Below are 13586 nucleotides of genomic sequence, written 5' to 3'. Positions count from 1 at the left end.
TTTTTTATTCTGGGCCAGCTTTAGCTCTGAGGCTTGGCTCCAGCTCTTAGGCCTCGGCTGCTGAAAGCCGGTATCTGGTTTGTTTGGGTTCTATAATCGAAACACTGTTTCAACTCCAGCTCTGAGATCCCGGCTGGCTGAAAGCAGGTTTCTGGGGTTTTGTTTAGCTTCTATATTTGTAACAATGTTTCAAACTGCAAGCTCAGAGGCCGGCAGCGGAAGGCAGGGAACATTGGCTTCCTCCGTCACTGAAGCAAGCAAGCCTCATGTTCGCTTCAAGCTGCCTGGCTGCTGGCCGCCATCTTGGCTGGCAGTTAATTTGCATATCGCCCTGATTAGCCAATGGGAAGGGTAGCGGAGGTACGGCTAATTACCATGTTTCTCTTTTATTAAATAGGATAACCTTTACAAATGTCATACTTTTAAATTAGCCTTTAAACCTTCTTTCTTTGTCCTTCAAAAATGCATAAATATGCCTTAGTCTTTCTAACATTCTTTTTATTCCTGCTATATCTTCAGTAACCTGTACTGGCCTTTTTTTTCTGACTATAGAATTAACCCTTTTTAATCTGGCCAATAAAATACTATATCCCAAAATTTCTCTGCTTGAACATTCCAACGCTGCCCAAGAAGTACCCAGTAGCCCCACCCTGCCATGCTTGGAGGCAAACTTTTTTCAATCTGGCTTGACAATGAGATTTTCTCTATGTGTATTGGAGGGTTAAAGAGAAGAAAATGGGGCAGAGGAAGATTTATTGTGCTTTGCAGAAAACTTGTGGACTTGAAGAAACCAGCCAGTAAAAATCTACAAAAACTTATCTCTCCCTGCTCTCCCCACCGATGCTCCCCCTTTCTGCATTAACCATTTACTCTGTCCTTAGCAGGGGAAACAAGGTCTGAGATCCTGTATATTTAGACTTTTTACATTTAAGGACACATTCTTCTCTCTGTAACAGTTGCTTTCCCTTACAGATTTTCCCTTCTTTATTCTAAGCCCCCAGATGTTCTCAAATCCTCCTCCTTACTACTTTTTATCTCTCCGACTATCCCCCAATCCCTAGCCTAGGGCTTCTCTATCTCAGCAGGCTGAGAGCTTACTATCCTATCTCACACCTGCTCTGGAGCAGTTCGGCTCTCTTCCTCCCCTAGTCAGAGCAGATGCTGTCCCTAATAGAGACCCACTGTAAATCTATCAGGAAGGTCACAGGTCTCGGGACTACATGATTCTCTGCTTGCTAAAGGGCCGAAAAAGGCAGCCCACAAAGCAGTTAATTATCAAAAATCTGGCAGTCTTTCTCTCTTGCCTTTCACAAGGCATGAGAAAATGTATTAATCTTAACCCAACAAGTCTTAGTTCCGCTTCGGCTGGCCTGTGTGGGACTATGACGTCACAGGCAGGGGTAAGGCCCTGTAAATATCAAGTCCTGCCTCTCTTTCTGTCCTTGGGAACCTCCGTCCACCAATGACGTCACAGGCAGGGGTAAGGCCCTGTAAATATCTCCGCCCTGCCGAGTTTAGCAAGTCCTGCCTCTCTTTCTGTCCTTGGGAACCTCTGTCCACCAGAGGAGATAAGAAAACAGTTTTATAGCTTTTTACTACTTTGTTGCAAATAGTTAACTTGAAAGTCTTTTCTCTTGCTTTTTCTTAAAAGCAATCTTGGAACCTAGCCGGCCTTTGTTTTAACCTTCTCTGGGCTACACCCTTTACAATTTTATACCTTTAAATTGACCCCAGAATTCCAAAATTTTTAACCTAATACAGCCAAATCACACATCAGTGAAGAGCAAACCAAAGCCCCTACTATGAAAACATAGATAGAAATTTTATTAGCAGAAATTTTATTAGCGGGCTGATTCCCTCCTTGACAGAGAGCAAACGTCCCTGAGAAAAATAAATCTCAGCAGCGCTGCTTAGGAGTTTTGCAGTTTGTCATGGAGTTCAGCCTTAAATAAATCAAACATATGAGGCAGAGGAGTCAACAGAAGTACAGAATAAATCAAAGTAGCTTTCGCTTTTACGCAGGCTCTCACACTTCTATTTATAAACCAGTTAATGAACAGATAATTATGCCGAGACAGACAGACAAACATCCATACTCGCACTCTTTCAGTAGACAAGCACTCTTGGGAGCTGAGCAGATAACCGGAACACTGTCCAACTCCCCTGATGGACGTGGGGGTACCCTTGGCACTCACACCCCCAGGACAGGTTCTCTTGGGAGCTGAGCAGATAACTGGAACACTGCACAACTCCCCTGATAGAAACAGTTGTGGGGGCCTAACAGAAACAGACGTGGCCCCCCACCCCCCGAACCCACGCCCTAGGACATAATTCTCAACTAACGTCTCGGTGAGAACCTACCGGAGAAGTTAAGACTGCGTCCAGTCCTTCTCTCAGTAGCAAGATGACTAGTCAAACAGACAGAAAAGTGAACTCAAAATTTCTTAATTGAATTTGAATTTGCTCATCGCCGGAGGCTTTTTCCGATGACTCCAAAAGAATGCAGGGGTATGTCAGGTGTCCCTTGTCTGGCTGTCACGACCTCAGAAAAGCGTCCCTGGGGCCCTGGAACTTCATCAGGTGGTACATCCCATAGAGATCCTTAGGGCCTGGCAGCCAGGCAGGGGAGGCTGTCCGTCCCAGGTGACCCAGACCAGGTGCCGGTAGGCACCTGTCTCTTATCTCACTGGGGCCCCCAAATGTTATATCACAAATCAGCGAGCTAAACAAGACGCCTTAATGAGCCAGTTAGTTAGGAGTTATCTTTATTGCGCACGGGTTCAGAGCAGAATGCCTCTGTCAAATTCTGAACCCAAAACATAGAAGAAGTTCTCTCTATTTATACCGTATAATATCATACCATCTATGAATAATGATAGTTTTACTTCTTCTTTTTCAATTTGGATGCCTTTTATTTCTTGTTCAATTGATATGGCTAGCACTTCTAGTACTGTGTCGAACAGGAGTGATGAAAGTGGGCATCCCTGTTTTTTTTCCTGTTCTTAGGGAAAATGGTTTTAGTTTTTGCTCATTGAGTATGATGTTGGCTGTGGTTTGTCACATAAGGCTTTTATTATGTTGAAGTATGATCCCTCTATTCCCACTTTGCTGAGAGTTTTTACCAAAAAAGGGTTTTGGATTTTGTCAAATCCTTTTCTGCATCAATTGATATGATCATGTGATTTTTGTCTTTCAGTTTGTTTATGTGATGTATCACGTTTATTGATTTGTGCGTATTGTACCAGCTTTGCATCCCCAGAATAAATCCCACTTGGTAATGGTGTATAATCTTTTTAATATATTGCTGTATGCAATTTCCTAATATTTTGGTAAGGATTTTAGCATCTATGTTCATCAGGGATACTGGTCTATAATTCTCTTTCTTTGTAGGGTCCTTATATGGTTTTGAGATTAGAGTAATGCTGGCTTCATAGAAAGAGCTTGGAAGTGTTCATTCCTCTTGAACTTTTTGTAATAGTCTGAGGTGCGTAAATGTCAGTTCTTTTTTGAATATTGGGTAAATTCCTCTGTGAAGCTGTCTGGACCAGGGTTTAGTTTGCTGGAAGTTTTTTTGATTACTGCTTCAATTTCATCAGTAGTTATTGGCCTGTTCTAGTTTTTTTTTATTCTTCCTGATTGAGTTTTGGAAGATTGTATTTTTCTAGAAATATGTCTATTTCATCTAGGTTCTCCAGTTTGTTGGAATATAGATGTTCGTAGTATTTTTTTTTTTAAATAATCCTTTGTATTTCTGTGGGGCTGGTTGTTAACTTCACCTCTTTCATTTCTGATTTTGTTTATTTGGGTCCTCTCTCTTTGTTTCTTGGTGAGCCTGGCTAGAGGTTCATCAATCTTGTTTACCCTTTTAATGAACCATCTCTGGTTCTGTTGATCTTTTGTTTTTGTTTGTTTGTTTTTTGGTCTCTATGCCATTTATTTCTGCTCTGGTATTCCTTCTACTTACTCTGGGCTTTTCTTGTTGCTCTATTTCTAACTCTTTATGTTGTAGGTTTATATAATTTATTACCAGTTTTTCTTGTGTTTGTGTGTGGGGTTTTTTTTAGGTAGGCTTGTAGTGCTATGAACTTCCCTCTCAGGACTGCTTTCACTGTGTCCTATAGATTTTGGATTGTTGTGTTTTCATTGTCATTTGTTTCCAGTATGTTTTTATTTCTTCTTTGGTCTCTTTGGTAACCCATTCATTGTTTTATAGCATGCTGTTTAGCCTCCATGTGTTTGATTGTTTTTGAGTGTTTTTATTGTAGTTGATTTCTAATTTTATGCCATTGTGATCCGAGAAGATGCTTGATATAATTTCATTCTTCTTGAATTTGTAGAGACTTAGCCTGTGTCCTTATATGTGGCCTATCTTTGAAAATGTCCCATGTGCATGTGAGAAGAATGTATATTCCATGCCTTTGGGGTGAAATGTTCCGAAGATGTCAATTAGTTCCATCTGATCAAGTGAGTCATTTAGGATTGCTGTTTCTTTGTTGAATTTTTGTCTAAAAGATTTACCAAGTTGTGTTATTGGGGTATTAAAGTCCCCTATTATGATTGTATTGCTGTCCATCTCTCCTTTGATAATCTTCCAGAAGTTTTTTTTATATATTTGAGTGCTCCTGTTTTGGGTGCATATATGTTTACCAGACTTATATCCTCTTGTTGTATCAATCCCTTTAGTATTATGAAGTGGCCTTCCTTATCTCTTGTTATGGCCTTCACTTTGAGGTCTATTTTGTCAGATATAAGTATTGCTACGCTAGTTTTTTTTTTTTTTCCATTTCCATTTACTTGAAAAAAATTTTCCATCCCTTCACTTTCAGTCTGTGTGAGTCCTTTGTTCTGAAGTGGGTCTCTTGCAGACAGCATATAAATGGGTCATGTTTTCTTATCTATTCAGCCATCCTATGCCTTTTGATTGGAACATTTAATCCATTTACATTTAAGGTTATTATGGATAGGTACTTGTTTGTTGCCATTTTTATTCTTTATGTCTGTATTTCTCCTTATCTTTCTATTCCTTTTTCTTACACCAATCCCTTTAGAATTTCTGGCATTGCTGGTTTGGTGGTAATAAACTCCCTTAAACTTTTTTGTCTAAAGGGGTAATAGTTCCCTTGCTTTTAATTACTTTGTATACTTCATTCCATTCCCTTCTGGCCTGATGTGTTTCTGTTGAAAAATCAGCCGATAGTCTAATGACGGAGCCCTTGTAAGTACCTTTCTGTCTCTCTTGCCGCCCTTGAGATTCTTTGTTGTTAATGTTTTCCATTGTAATTACAGAGTGTCTTGGTGTGGGTCTTTCTGGGTTCCTCTTGTTTGGGACTCTCTGTGCTTGTATGACTTTTTTGTTCCACAAGTCAGGGAAGTTTTGTGTCATTATTTCTTCAAGCAGGTTTTCTATTCCTTGCTCAGCTTCTACTCCTTCTGGCACCCCTATTATGTGGATGTTGCTTTGTTTCATGTTGTTCCAAAGCTTCCTTAAACTCTCCTCTTGCTTTTTAAATTTTTTTTTCCAATTGCTGTTCAAATTGGGTGTTGTCTGCTGCAGATACTTGGGGTCGGCAGGAGTGTGTGCACAGTTCTTCTGGTATGTAACTTCCTGTGAGGTTCCAGAGCCCTCTGGCATGCATGGGCTGTGGTGCCTGAGGCAGGGTTGTGCCCTAGGAACCTCTGGCTCGCAATTTCAGTACGGCCCTGGCACCTGGGCAGGAAGGAGTGTGGGGTCCCTCTGGCTTGCACTCACAGCACTAGGTCCTCAAGCACTGGATCCTGGAGCCCGGGTGGGGAGGCATGGCGCAGGAGGTCTCTCTTCACCTCACTATTTAAACTCAAGTGTTTTGGCATTTTCACACTTCTTTTTCCATGTGTTTTTTAATAGCAGAAGTCATACTTCATATATTTTTCCCTCTGACACTATCATAACTGTATTCTCATGTTACAATATAGTTTTCTGGTCCTATTTAATGGCTTTCTGTTTTCATTGGATAGTGGTATAATTTAGATAGCAGCTTCCCAATTGTCAGATATTTTGGTTTATCCCTCTGTTTTTTTTTTTTTTAATTATAAATAAGGCCATGATTTGTGAAGGGAGCTTTCCTGTATGTATACTCATGGCTTGAGGATAATACTCAAAAGAAAATCACATGGTCCAAAGATATAAACAGTATAAATAGTCTCTGCTTTTTTGAGGAATAGTGAATATTGTACCGATTCATTTTAATTTCTCCTATTTCTTGCTCACTTGCCACTTTTTATTTAGTTAGTTTATTAATATCTTTTCTGTCATAGTTTCCTCCTCTACTTGAAGAAGTATATGATTTGATGGGATCAACTTGTCCCTTCTTAACACATTGCAGACGGATCACGAGAATTCTCACTTCATGTTACACAGTGTTTTGCAAAGTATCATACTTTAAAAAGATATTAGCTTGTGAGAATATGTAATAAGTAATTTCAAAATGCAATGGGTATTTAAATTTAAAGTGTGCCTTTAACATTTATGTAAAACGTTTTTTGTACTCGTTCAATAGAAACTTATCTGGCCACTGGGTAAAGCTAGCAATAAAACTACTGGTCCACAATGTGTTAACAGTGTGTGTTTCTTAATAGGGGCATGATTTTGGACACAGTTCTATTCAATAAACATGAATTAAGACCCTACTAGGTACCAGAGAGTAGCAATCAGAAGATGCCTAGGATTAGCTCTAACCTCAAGGCTTTCTCAAGTTGGGGAAGGTGGAATGGGGAGGATGTTTGTTATTTGCTCTCCTTCTTTCTCAAGCCCTTGGTCCTTGGGAGTTGTTCAGCATTTAGGGAGTGACCAAATAAGGGCTGAGTGTGTATAATAACTTAGGACTACTCATTCGTGGTGAAGGTTTCTGTATGGTGTAACCCTCTGTTCACTAACTTGAAGTGCTCGTTCATGGTCCAGTATTATTTCTCAAAGTTATCTATGGTGAAATTTTGCTGTTGTACCCCACTGATTTATGCACATTTGCTGACCACCAGCTGTAGACACGGTAACCCTCTCTACAGGTGTCTTTAATCAAGGAGGCAGCCCAGTAGCCCAGACACTGCAGTCTAAGGGAGATGGGATAGGTGCTGAGAAAGGATGGATTACTCTAGTTCAGTGGTTCTCAACCTTCCTAATGCCGCGACCCTTTAATACAGTTCCTCATGTTGTGGTGACCCCCAATTTCATTGTTACAAATTGAACATAATTAAAGCATAGTGATTAATCACAAAAACAATATGTAATTATATATGTGTTTTCTGATGGTCTTAAGCGACCCCTGTAAAAGGGTCGTTCGACCCCCAAAGGGGTCGCGACCCACAGGTTGAGAACCGCCGCTCTAGTTGAAATTAAGGCACAACATCAGGCCATTACTTAACTTCTCTGGATTTTGTTCTCATCAATACTTAAAGGAAGTGTTTGGGCTGAACCCGCTGTGTTTTTCAGGCATGTGGTCCTTGATCCTTGTGACTAGCTCGGTGCTATTGAATGCCGAACCCCAAATGAGATATCCCAAAATTAGGGGGATATATGGGATCATGTTTTCACTTACTTTTTAAAAAATATATATTTTTATTGATTTCAGAGAGGAAGGGAGAGGGAGAGAGATAGAAACATCAATGATGAGAGAGAATCATTGATTGGCTGCCTTCTGTTCGTCCCCCACTGGGGATTGAGCCCGCAACCCAGTCATGTGCCCTTGACTGGAATCAAACCGGGGACCCTTCAGTCCACAGGCCGATGCTCTATCCACTGAGCCAAACCAGTTAGGGCTTCACTTACTTTTTAGTTGGACTTAATATTTTAAAAGTGTACATTATAATGTCATCATGATCTATAATTTGGTTTACTTACTGAACTTTAAAACATTGGTTAAAAATTAAAATTGTATTTATTGATATTCATGAATGTCATGAACTTAAATATTGTCTTTTTCTTCTTTCTCTTACAGCTGTTTGGGGCAACTACGTTAATATGAGGTAATTGATTTTAATAATTTGGGTTTTGTAGACACATTTCAGTTGTTACATATATACCATTGATGATATGGCTTAATTGGATTTAATTTTAAAAATGAAGCCGAGTATTTTTCTATTCACACATCTGGGCTGTATCTTGTCTTCTGTGGATCTTCTCGAGGAATGCAGCTGGTCCCTGGCCCCAAGGATCAGGCCACGTGGATGCTGAGACCACCTGTCCTTCCCCAGGAATCTTCTGGCCTCACTGTGCATTATTTGTATTGCTAACTAAGGCAGGAAGGACACTTATAAAAGTGAAATCCTTGTGTCAATTTTAAAAAAGTCATCAAAATGTAATAAGTGTTCATTGTAAAAACAAATTTGGTGCTGTTAGTATAGTTTTATTTAAAAAAAAATTGCTCCACGTTGTTTTTCTTGGTAGTAGAACTAAATTAAGAAAGCAATCATGATGTAGTGATTGAACTGGATCTGGAAGTTTAATACTGCTATGCCCCCACCAGGCTTTTCGTATTGGGTTGATTTTCAAGGCGGGGCCTTGTTGAGCTAATTCCTGCCACCAGGGCTTGTATGTTTCCTGACAAAGGCTTCTGTGTGTGGCTAGGTGAGGTGTTCTGCCCCCATTTAAAGGAGTTCTGTTTATTTCCTTGGAAAAACTCCATTTGGTATTAAATCCCCAGGAAGCCCAAAAGTCAGGCTTGTACTCCTGTAGAGACACACCTCCTGCTTTAAAATCCCTTGTTGGGTATAATGTGAAAGTGAGATTATTTTATTTCATAGAAACAATGCTAAGGCAGTAGTGAATGTGTGAGATGGATTTAGATTTCCTCTCCCTGGTTGACTTATTTTTCTCTATTGCACCCCCTTCAGGAGGGAATTGGCTCATTTTCTATATATATAAAAGCCTAAGCGAGCAAACAACCGGTTGACTGGTTGCTATGATGCGCACTGATCACCAGGGGGCAGACGCTCAACGCTGGAGATGACCCCTGGTAGTCAGTGCGCTACCACAGTCAATCTCCCACGGCCAGCCAACCTCCCACAGTCCCTCCCCCCGGCCTGCTGGCAAACCTCCCAGGGTCCCACCCCCTGGACAGCCAACCTCCCATGGCCCCTCCCCCTGGCCTGCCCGAGGGACCACACCCGTGCATGAATTCATGCACCGGTCCTCTAGTATGACTGATGTTTGGAAAGGAGAGAGAGGAGGTCTCAGACTTTGGTTTGTGTTGTGGACATTTGTTCAGAAATAACTCTTGAAGTCATAAAGCCTTTCAATTGATCTCAGTTTTGTAGCTTTCTACTCAACAGGTCTATCCAGGAAAATGGTGAAATGAAACTTGAACGGAAGATTGAAGAGGTTAGTAGTCTCTTCCATATTTTGCTTCTGTTTTTTTCTATATATTTATCTACTTCAGTTCTTTTGCTTGTGCTAGTATCTTTATTGTCACAACTTGATGCTGATCTATGATTTTGAGACCATTTATCAAAAAATGATCCCTGCCCAGCTAGAGTGGCTCAGTTGGTTGAGTGTCATCTGTGCACTGAAAGGTTGCTGGTTCGATTTCTAGTCTCAGGGTACATACCTGGGTTGTGGGTTCGATCCTCAGTTGGGGCACGTACAGAAAGCAACTGAAAGTTTCTCTCTCAGATGGGTGTTTCTCTCTCCTTGCTGCCCCCCACCCTTTCTAAGCATGTCCTTGAGTGAGGATTTAAAAAAAAAATCCCTTATTTAATAGGAGACTTAATATTGTTATGCTGAAGATATATCTTTGTGTCAGTTTTTGTCCATTTTATAAAGGCATGCTCTATTAAAACACATTCTATCTTAAAGGCAAAATGAGTTTAAACTTTTCTGTGACTTTTTGGTGCGCCTTTCCAGAAATTCTTAGAGAAAGGGAAGTGATTACCTGTGTGAGGGATGGAGGCCGGTGCCAGCATCCATTCACCTGAGCAGATGCTGAAAGGAAAAAGATCTGCCTGAGATGCTAGGACTCGGGGAACATAAAGAGTGTCCGTAGGTGCAGACAGAGAAGTCACAGACCTCCCTCACTGAAAGCTAGTTCCTTTAGTTGATAATATACCTTATATTTTTAAGTAATTGCTTATGTTTTAGTCAAATAAATGTAGATATGAATATACTATTGTAACATGGGCCTGGGAAGGGATGAGGAGTTCCTCGTTTTCATTTGAAGCCAGATGCTGAATTCCTGGGGAAGCCCTTGGGTTGCCTTGTTGTTCTGTTCATGCTCAAGGTGTTAACACAGATAGGGATTGACTTATGGCCTGTGATTTCTGTGTTAGAGCTGGTTCCCTAGAGATAACATGCAGAAGCAAGATGATACGCTTTTGTGGGCAGCAACTAGGGGATTTTTAGTTCCTGAAAATACACCAGTAGTATTGAACTGCCTATTTTTATGAGCCTGAACCACCTTTAATATTGTTCATAGTAAGGTAGGAAAGTAAAAAGGTTAATTTCCTCAGAGACTTATGCATCTGTGGAGTAAGGGTTCCAGTGTGCAACTTATTATCTTGATTCTGGAATTGTGATTGAAGAGGTATAACTTAATTTCAAACTGGAAGTGCATTGTAGGAGGAATTTAAAATCTGTTTTGCATTATGTCATACCTATCTGGAACATCAGAGCAAGGTGAAAGTGGTAAAGCCCTGTTTTTGCTGATACTGGTTATTTTTATTTTAGATTGTTGAACCACTTAGAGAGAAAATAAGAGATTTGGAAAAAAGGTATGTATGATTTTTGTTTTGCATTTAGGAAAATGCTTATATCTTTACGATTGATTTTAGAAGGTCAGTATCATACACACACACACACACACATTTAATATTGTTCATAGTAAGGTAGGAAAGTAAAAAGGTTAATTTCCTCAGAGACTTATGCATCTGTGGAGTAAGGGTTCCAGTGTGCAACTTATTATCTTGATTCTGGAATTGTGATTGAAGAGGTATAACTTAATTTCAAACTGGAAGTGCATTGTAGGAGGAATTTAAAATCTGTTTTGCATTATGTCATACCTATCTGGAACATCAGAGCAAGGTGAAAGTGGTAAAGCCCTGTTTTTGCTGATACTGGTTATTTTTATTTTAGATTGTTGAACCACTTAGAGAGAAAATAAGAGATTTGGAAAAAAGGTATGTATGATTTTTGTTTTGCATTTAGGAAAATGCTTATATCTTTACGATTGATTTTAGAAGGTCAGTATCATACACACACACACACACACACACACACATACATACACACATACACTAGAGGCCCGGTACACGAAATTCGTGCACGGGGTGGGAGTATGTCCCTCAGCCCAGCCTGCACCCTCTCCAATCTGGGACCCCTTGGGTTATGTCTGACTGCCAGATTAGGCCCGATCCCAGTCAGACATCCCTCTCACAATCCGGGACTGCTGGCTCCTAACTGCTCGCCTGCCTGCCTACCTGATCGCCCCCTAACCGTTCCCCTGCAGGACTGATTGATGCCTAACTGCTCCCCTGCCAGCCCGATCGCCCCCATCTGCCCTCCCCTGCAGGCCCGGTTGCCCCCACTGCCCTACCCTGCTGGCCTGGTTGTCCTTAACTGCCCTCCCCTGCAGGCCTGGTCAACCCAACTGCCCTCCCCTGCTGGCCTAGTCGCCCCTGACTGCCCTCCCCTGCTGGTCTGGTCACACTCAACTGCCCTCCCCTGCTGGCCTGATTGCCCACAACTGCCCTCCCCTGTCGGCCATCTTTTGGTGACCATCTTGTGACGATGTGGGGATGGCCATCTTGTGATGATGTCGCATGGCGCCACCTAGGCTTTTATTATATAGGATTTATCTCAACCGAGTAATTAATTCTGTAGTATGAAAAATGTAAGGCACTGTCAAGACAAGAACCTTTACATGACATGGTAAATTTTTACTCTAAAATTTGGATGCAGTGTTTTCTAAACTTTTTTTTCTTTTGTCATTAACCCTACCAGACCGCTGTACTGATTTTTTGGTAATTTCCGAATCTGCCGCTATACCGCTGTACCTAATTTTCGGTACTTTGCCTAGTACGTGAAAATGCGTCACGTCACAAACTAAAAACCAACCAATCGTGGTCAAACCTCATGGTTAGCCATTGCAAATGTCTGCCCCCATGTGTTTGAATTGACTTTGTGTGATTTGACGTGAAAAAATTCTGAAAATTCACAATGAAACGAGCGGCTGATGAACCAAGCACTTCAACAGGAAAGCGAAGGTTCAGGGCCTCAGGTCTGGTAGACTTAAGAACTACTGCTTTTATTTTATTTTAAATAAATTTTAATGTTTTAATTACATGTACATTATTATATGTTTCATATTTACATCCCAGTAATTAGGCATTATATAATTTACTAAGTGATCATCCTAATAAATGTTACATCCCAATAGATAATACAAAGTTATTAGATTATTGACTATATTCCTTATGCTATACTTTACATTCCCATGACTAGTCTGTAACAACCAATTTGTACTTCTTAATCTCTTCACCTTTTCACCCAGTCCCCCTAACTTCCCTCTCATCTAGCAACCATCAAAGTATTCTCTGTAGCACTGGCTGGTTTTACTCAGTGGTTAGAGTGTCAACCTGCAGATAGTAGCATCATGGGTTCGATTCCAGGTCAAGGATACGTAATTCGGTTGTAGGTTCCCCAGCCCCTGTAGGGGTGTGTGCGGTAGGCAAGCAATTGATGTTATCTCTCTCACATCAGTGTTTCTCTTTCTCTCTCTCCCCCTCCTCTCCTCCCTCCCACTCTCTCTGGAAATCGGTGGAAAAAATATCCTTGGGTGAGGATTATATATCTCCTATATAATAAAAGAGAAACATGTAAATTGACCGTCCCTTTGCTATGCTCACCAGCCAATCAGTGAATATGCAAATTAACCTGACAAAGATGGTGGGTTAATTTGCATGCACAGGCACTGAGTGGAGAGAAGAAGTGGGAGAGCCAGCAGCTTGGGGGGCCGTGGCTCCCTCGGTCGCTCCTAGCGCGGGGAGCACCAGGAATTCTGGGGATAGTAGTTCTGATGGCAGCCCCAGAACCAGAAGCAGAAGCCCAGAGCGCGGGGAGCACCAGGAATGCTGGGAATCGTAGTTCTGGTGGCAAACGGATCTCCTAGACACTAGAGCAAAGTGAGCCTGGAGCAAGTTACTGTTGCGGTGTGGGATGGAGGGAAAGCAAAGGTGAGAGACAAGTAAAATCAGAGTGTCTAGGAAAAATTAAAGGGAAGATATCCTAAAACTTCCAGGAAATCTCCACCAATGAAGCAAAGAAAAAAAATGCCCCTATTATTCTGTGAGCAACAAATGAAACTGAGTTGGGGGTCTCAGACAATTCGCTCATATGATTGCAAAGACAGACAGAAACTCCCGGATTGGAGAGGGCTCCCCTGAGGGCTCCCAGATTGGAGAGGGTGCAGGTCGGGCTGAGGGACCCCTCCACCCCTCTCCCCCCCGTACACAAATCTTCGTGCACCGGGCCCCTAATCCTATATAATAAAAGCCTAATATGCAAATCGACGGAATGGCTGAAGGACCGGCAGAATGACTGGTCGCTATGATGCCCACTGACC

At 41.4% G+C, this 13586-nt stretch overlaps 1 protein-coding gene across 8 annotated transcripts in view; it reads left to right on the top strand.

Annotated features, from left to right (window-relative positions):
* Nucleotides 1-13586, top strand: part of UXS1 (UDP-glucuronate decarboxylase 1) — a 94980-nt gene that overhangs the window by 11436 nt on the left and 69958 nt on the right. For 2 of the 8 annotated variants that reach the window (XM_005864881.2, XM_014538525.1), the window contains exons 2-4: nucleotides 7971-7998; nucleotides 9304-9352; nucleotides 10694-10737. In XM_005864881.2, coding sequence (XP_005864943.1) covers nucleotides 7994-7998; nucleotides 9304-9352; nucleotides 10694-10737 — 98 coding nt within the window. In that variant the 5' untranslated portion in view covers nucleotides 7971-7993. Of the gene's footprint in view, nucleotides 1-3524; nucleotides 3530-4436; nucleotides 4465-6294; nucleotides 6427-7970; nucleotides 7999-9288; nucleotides 9353-10693; nucleotides 10738-13586 lie in introns of those variants that run through there. The other 6 variants (XM_014538530.1, XM_014538529.1, XM_014538527.1 and 3 more) reach the window with 6 other exon arrangements.

This window comes from Myotis brandtii, unplaced genomic scaffold, assembly GCF_000412655.1.
Source record: "Myotis brandtii unplaced genomic scaffold, ASM41265v1 scaffold1920, whole genome shotgun sequence".
NCBI classification, from domain to species: Eukaryota; Metazoa; Chordata; class Mammalia; order Chiroptera; family Vespertilionidae; genus Myotis; species Myotis brandtii.
Note: the sequence above shows the minus strand (reverse complement) of the source record. Positions and strands in the feature narration are given on the sequence as shown.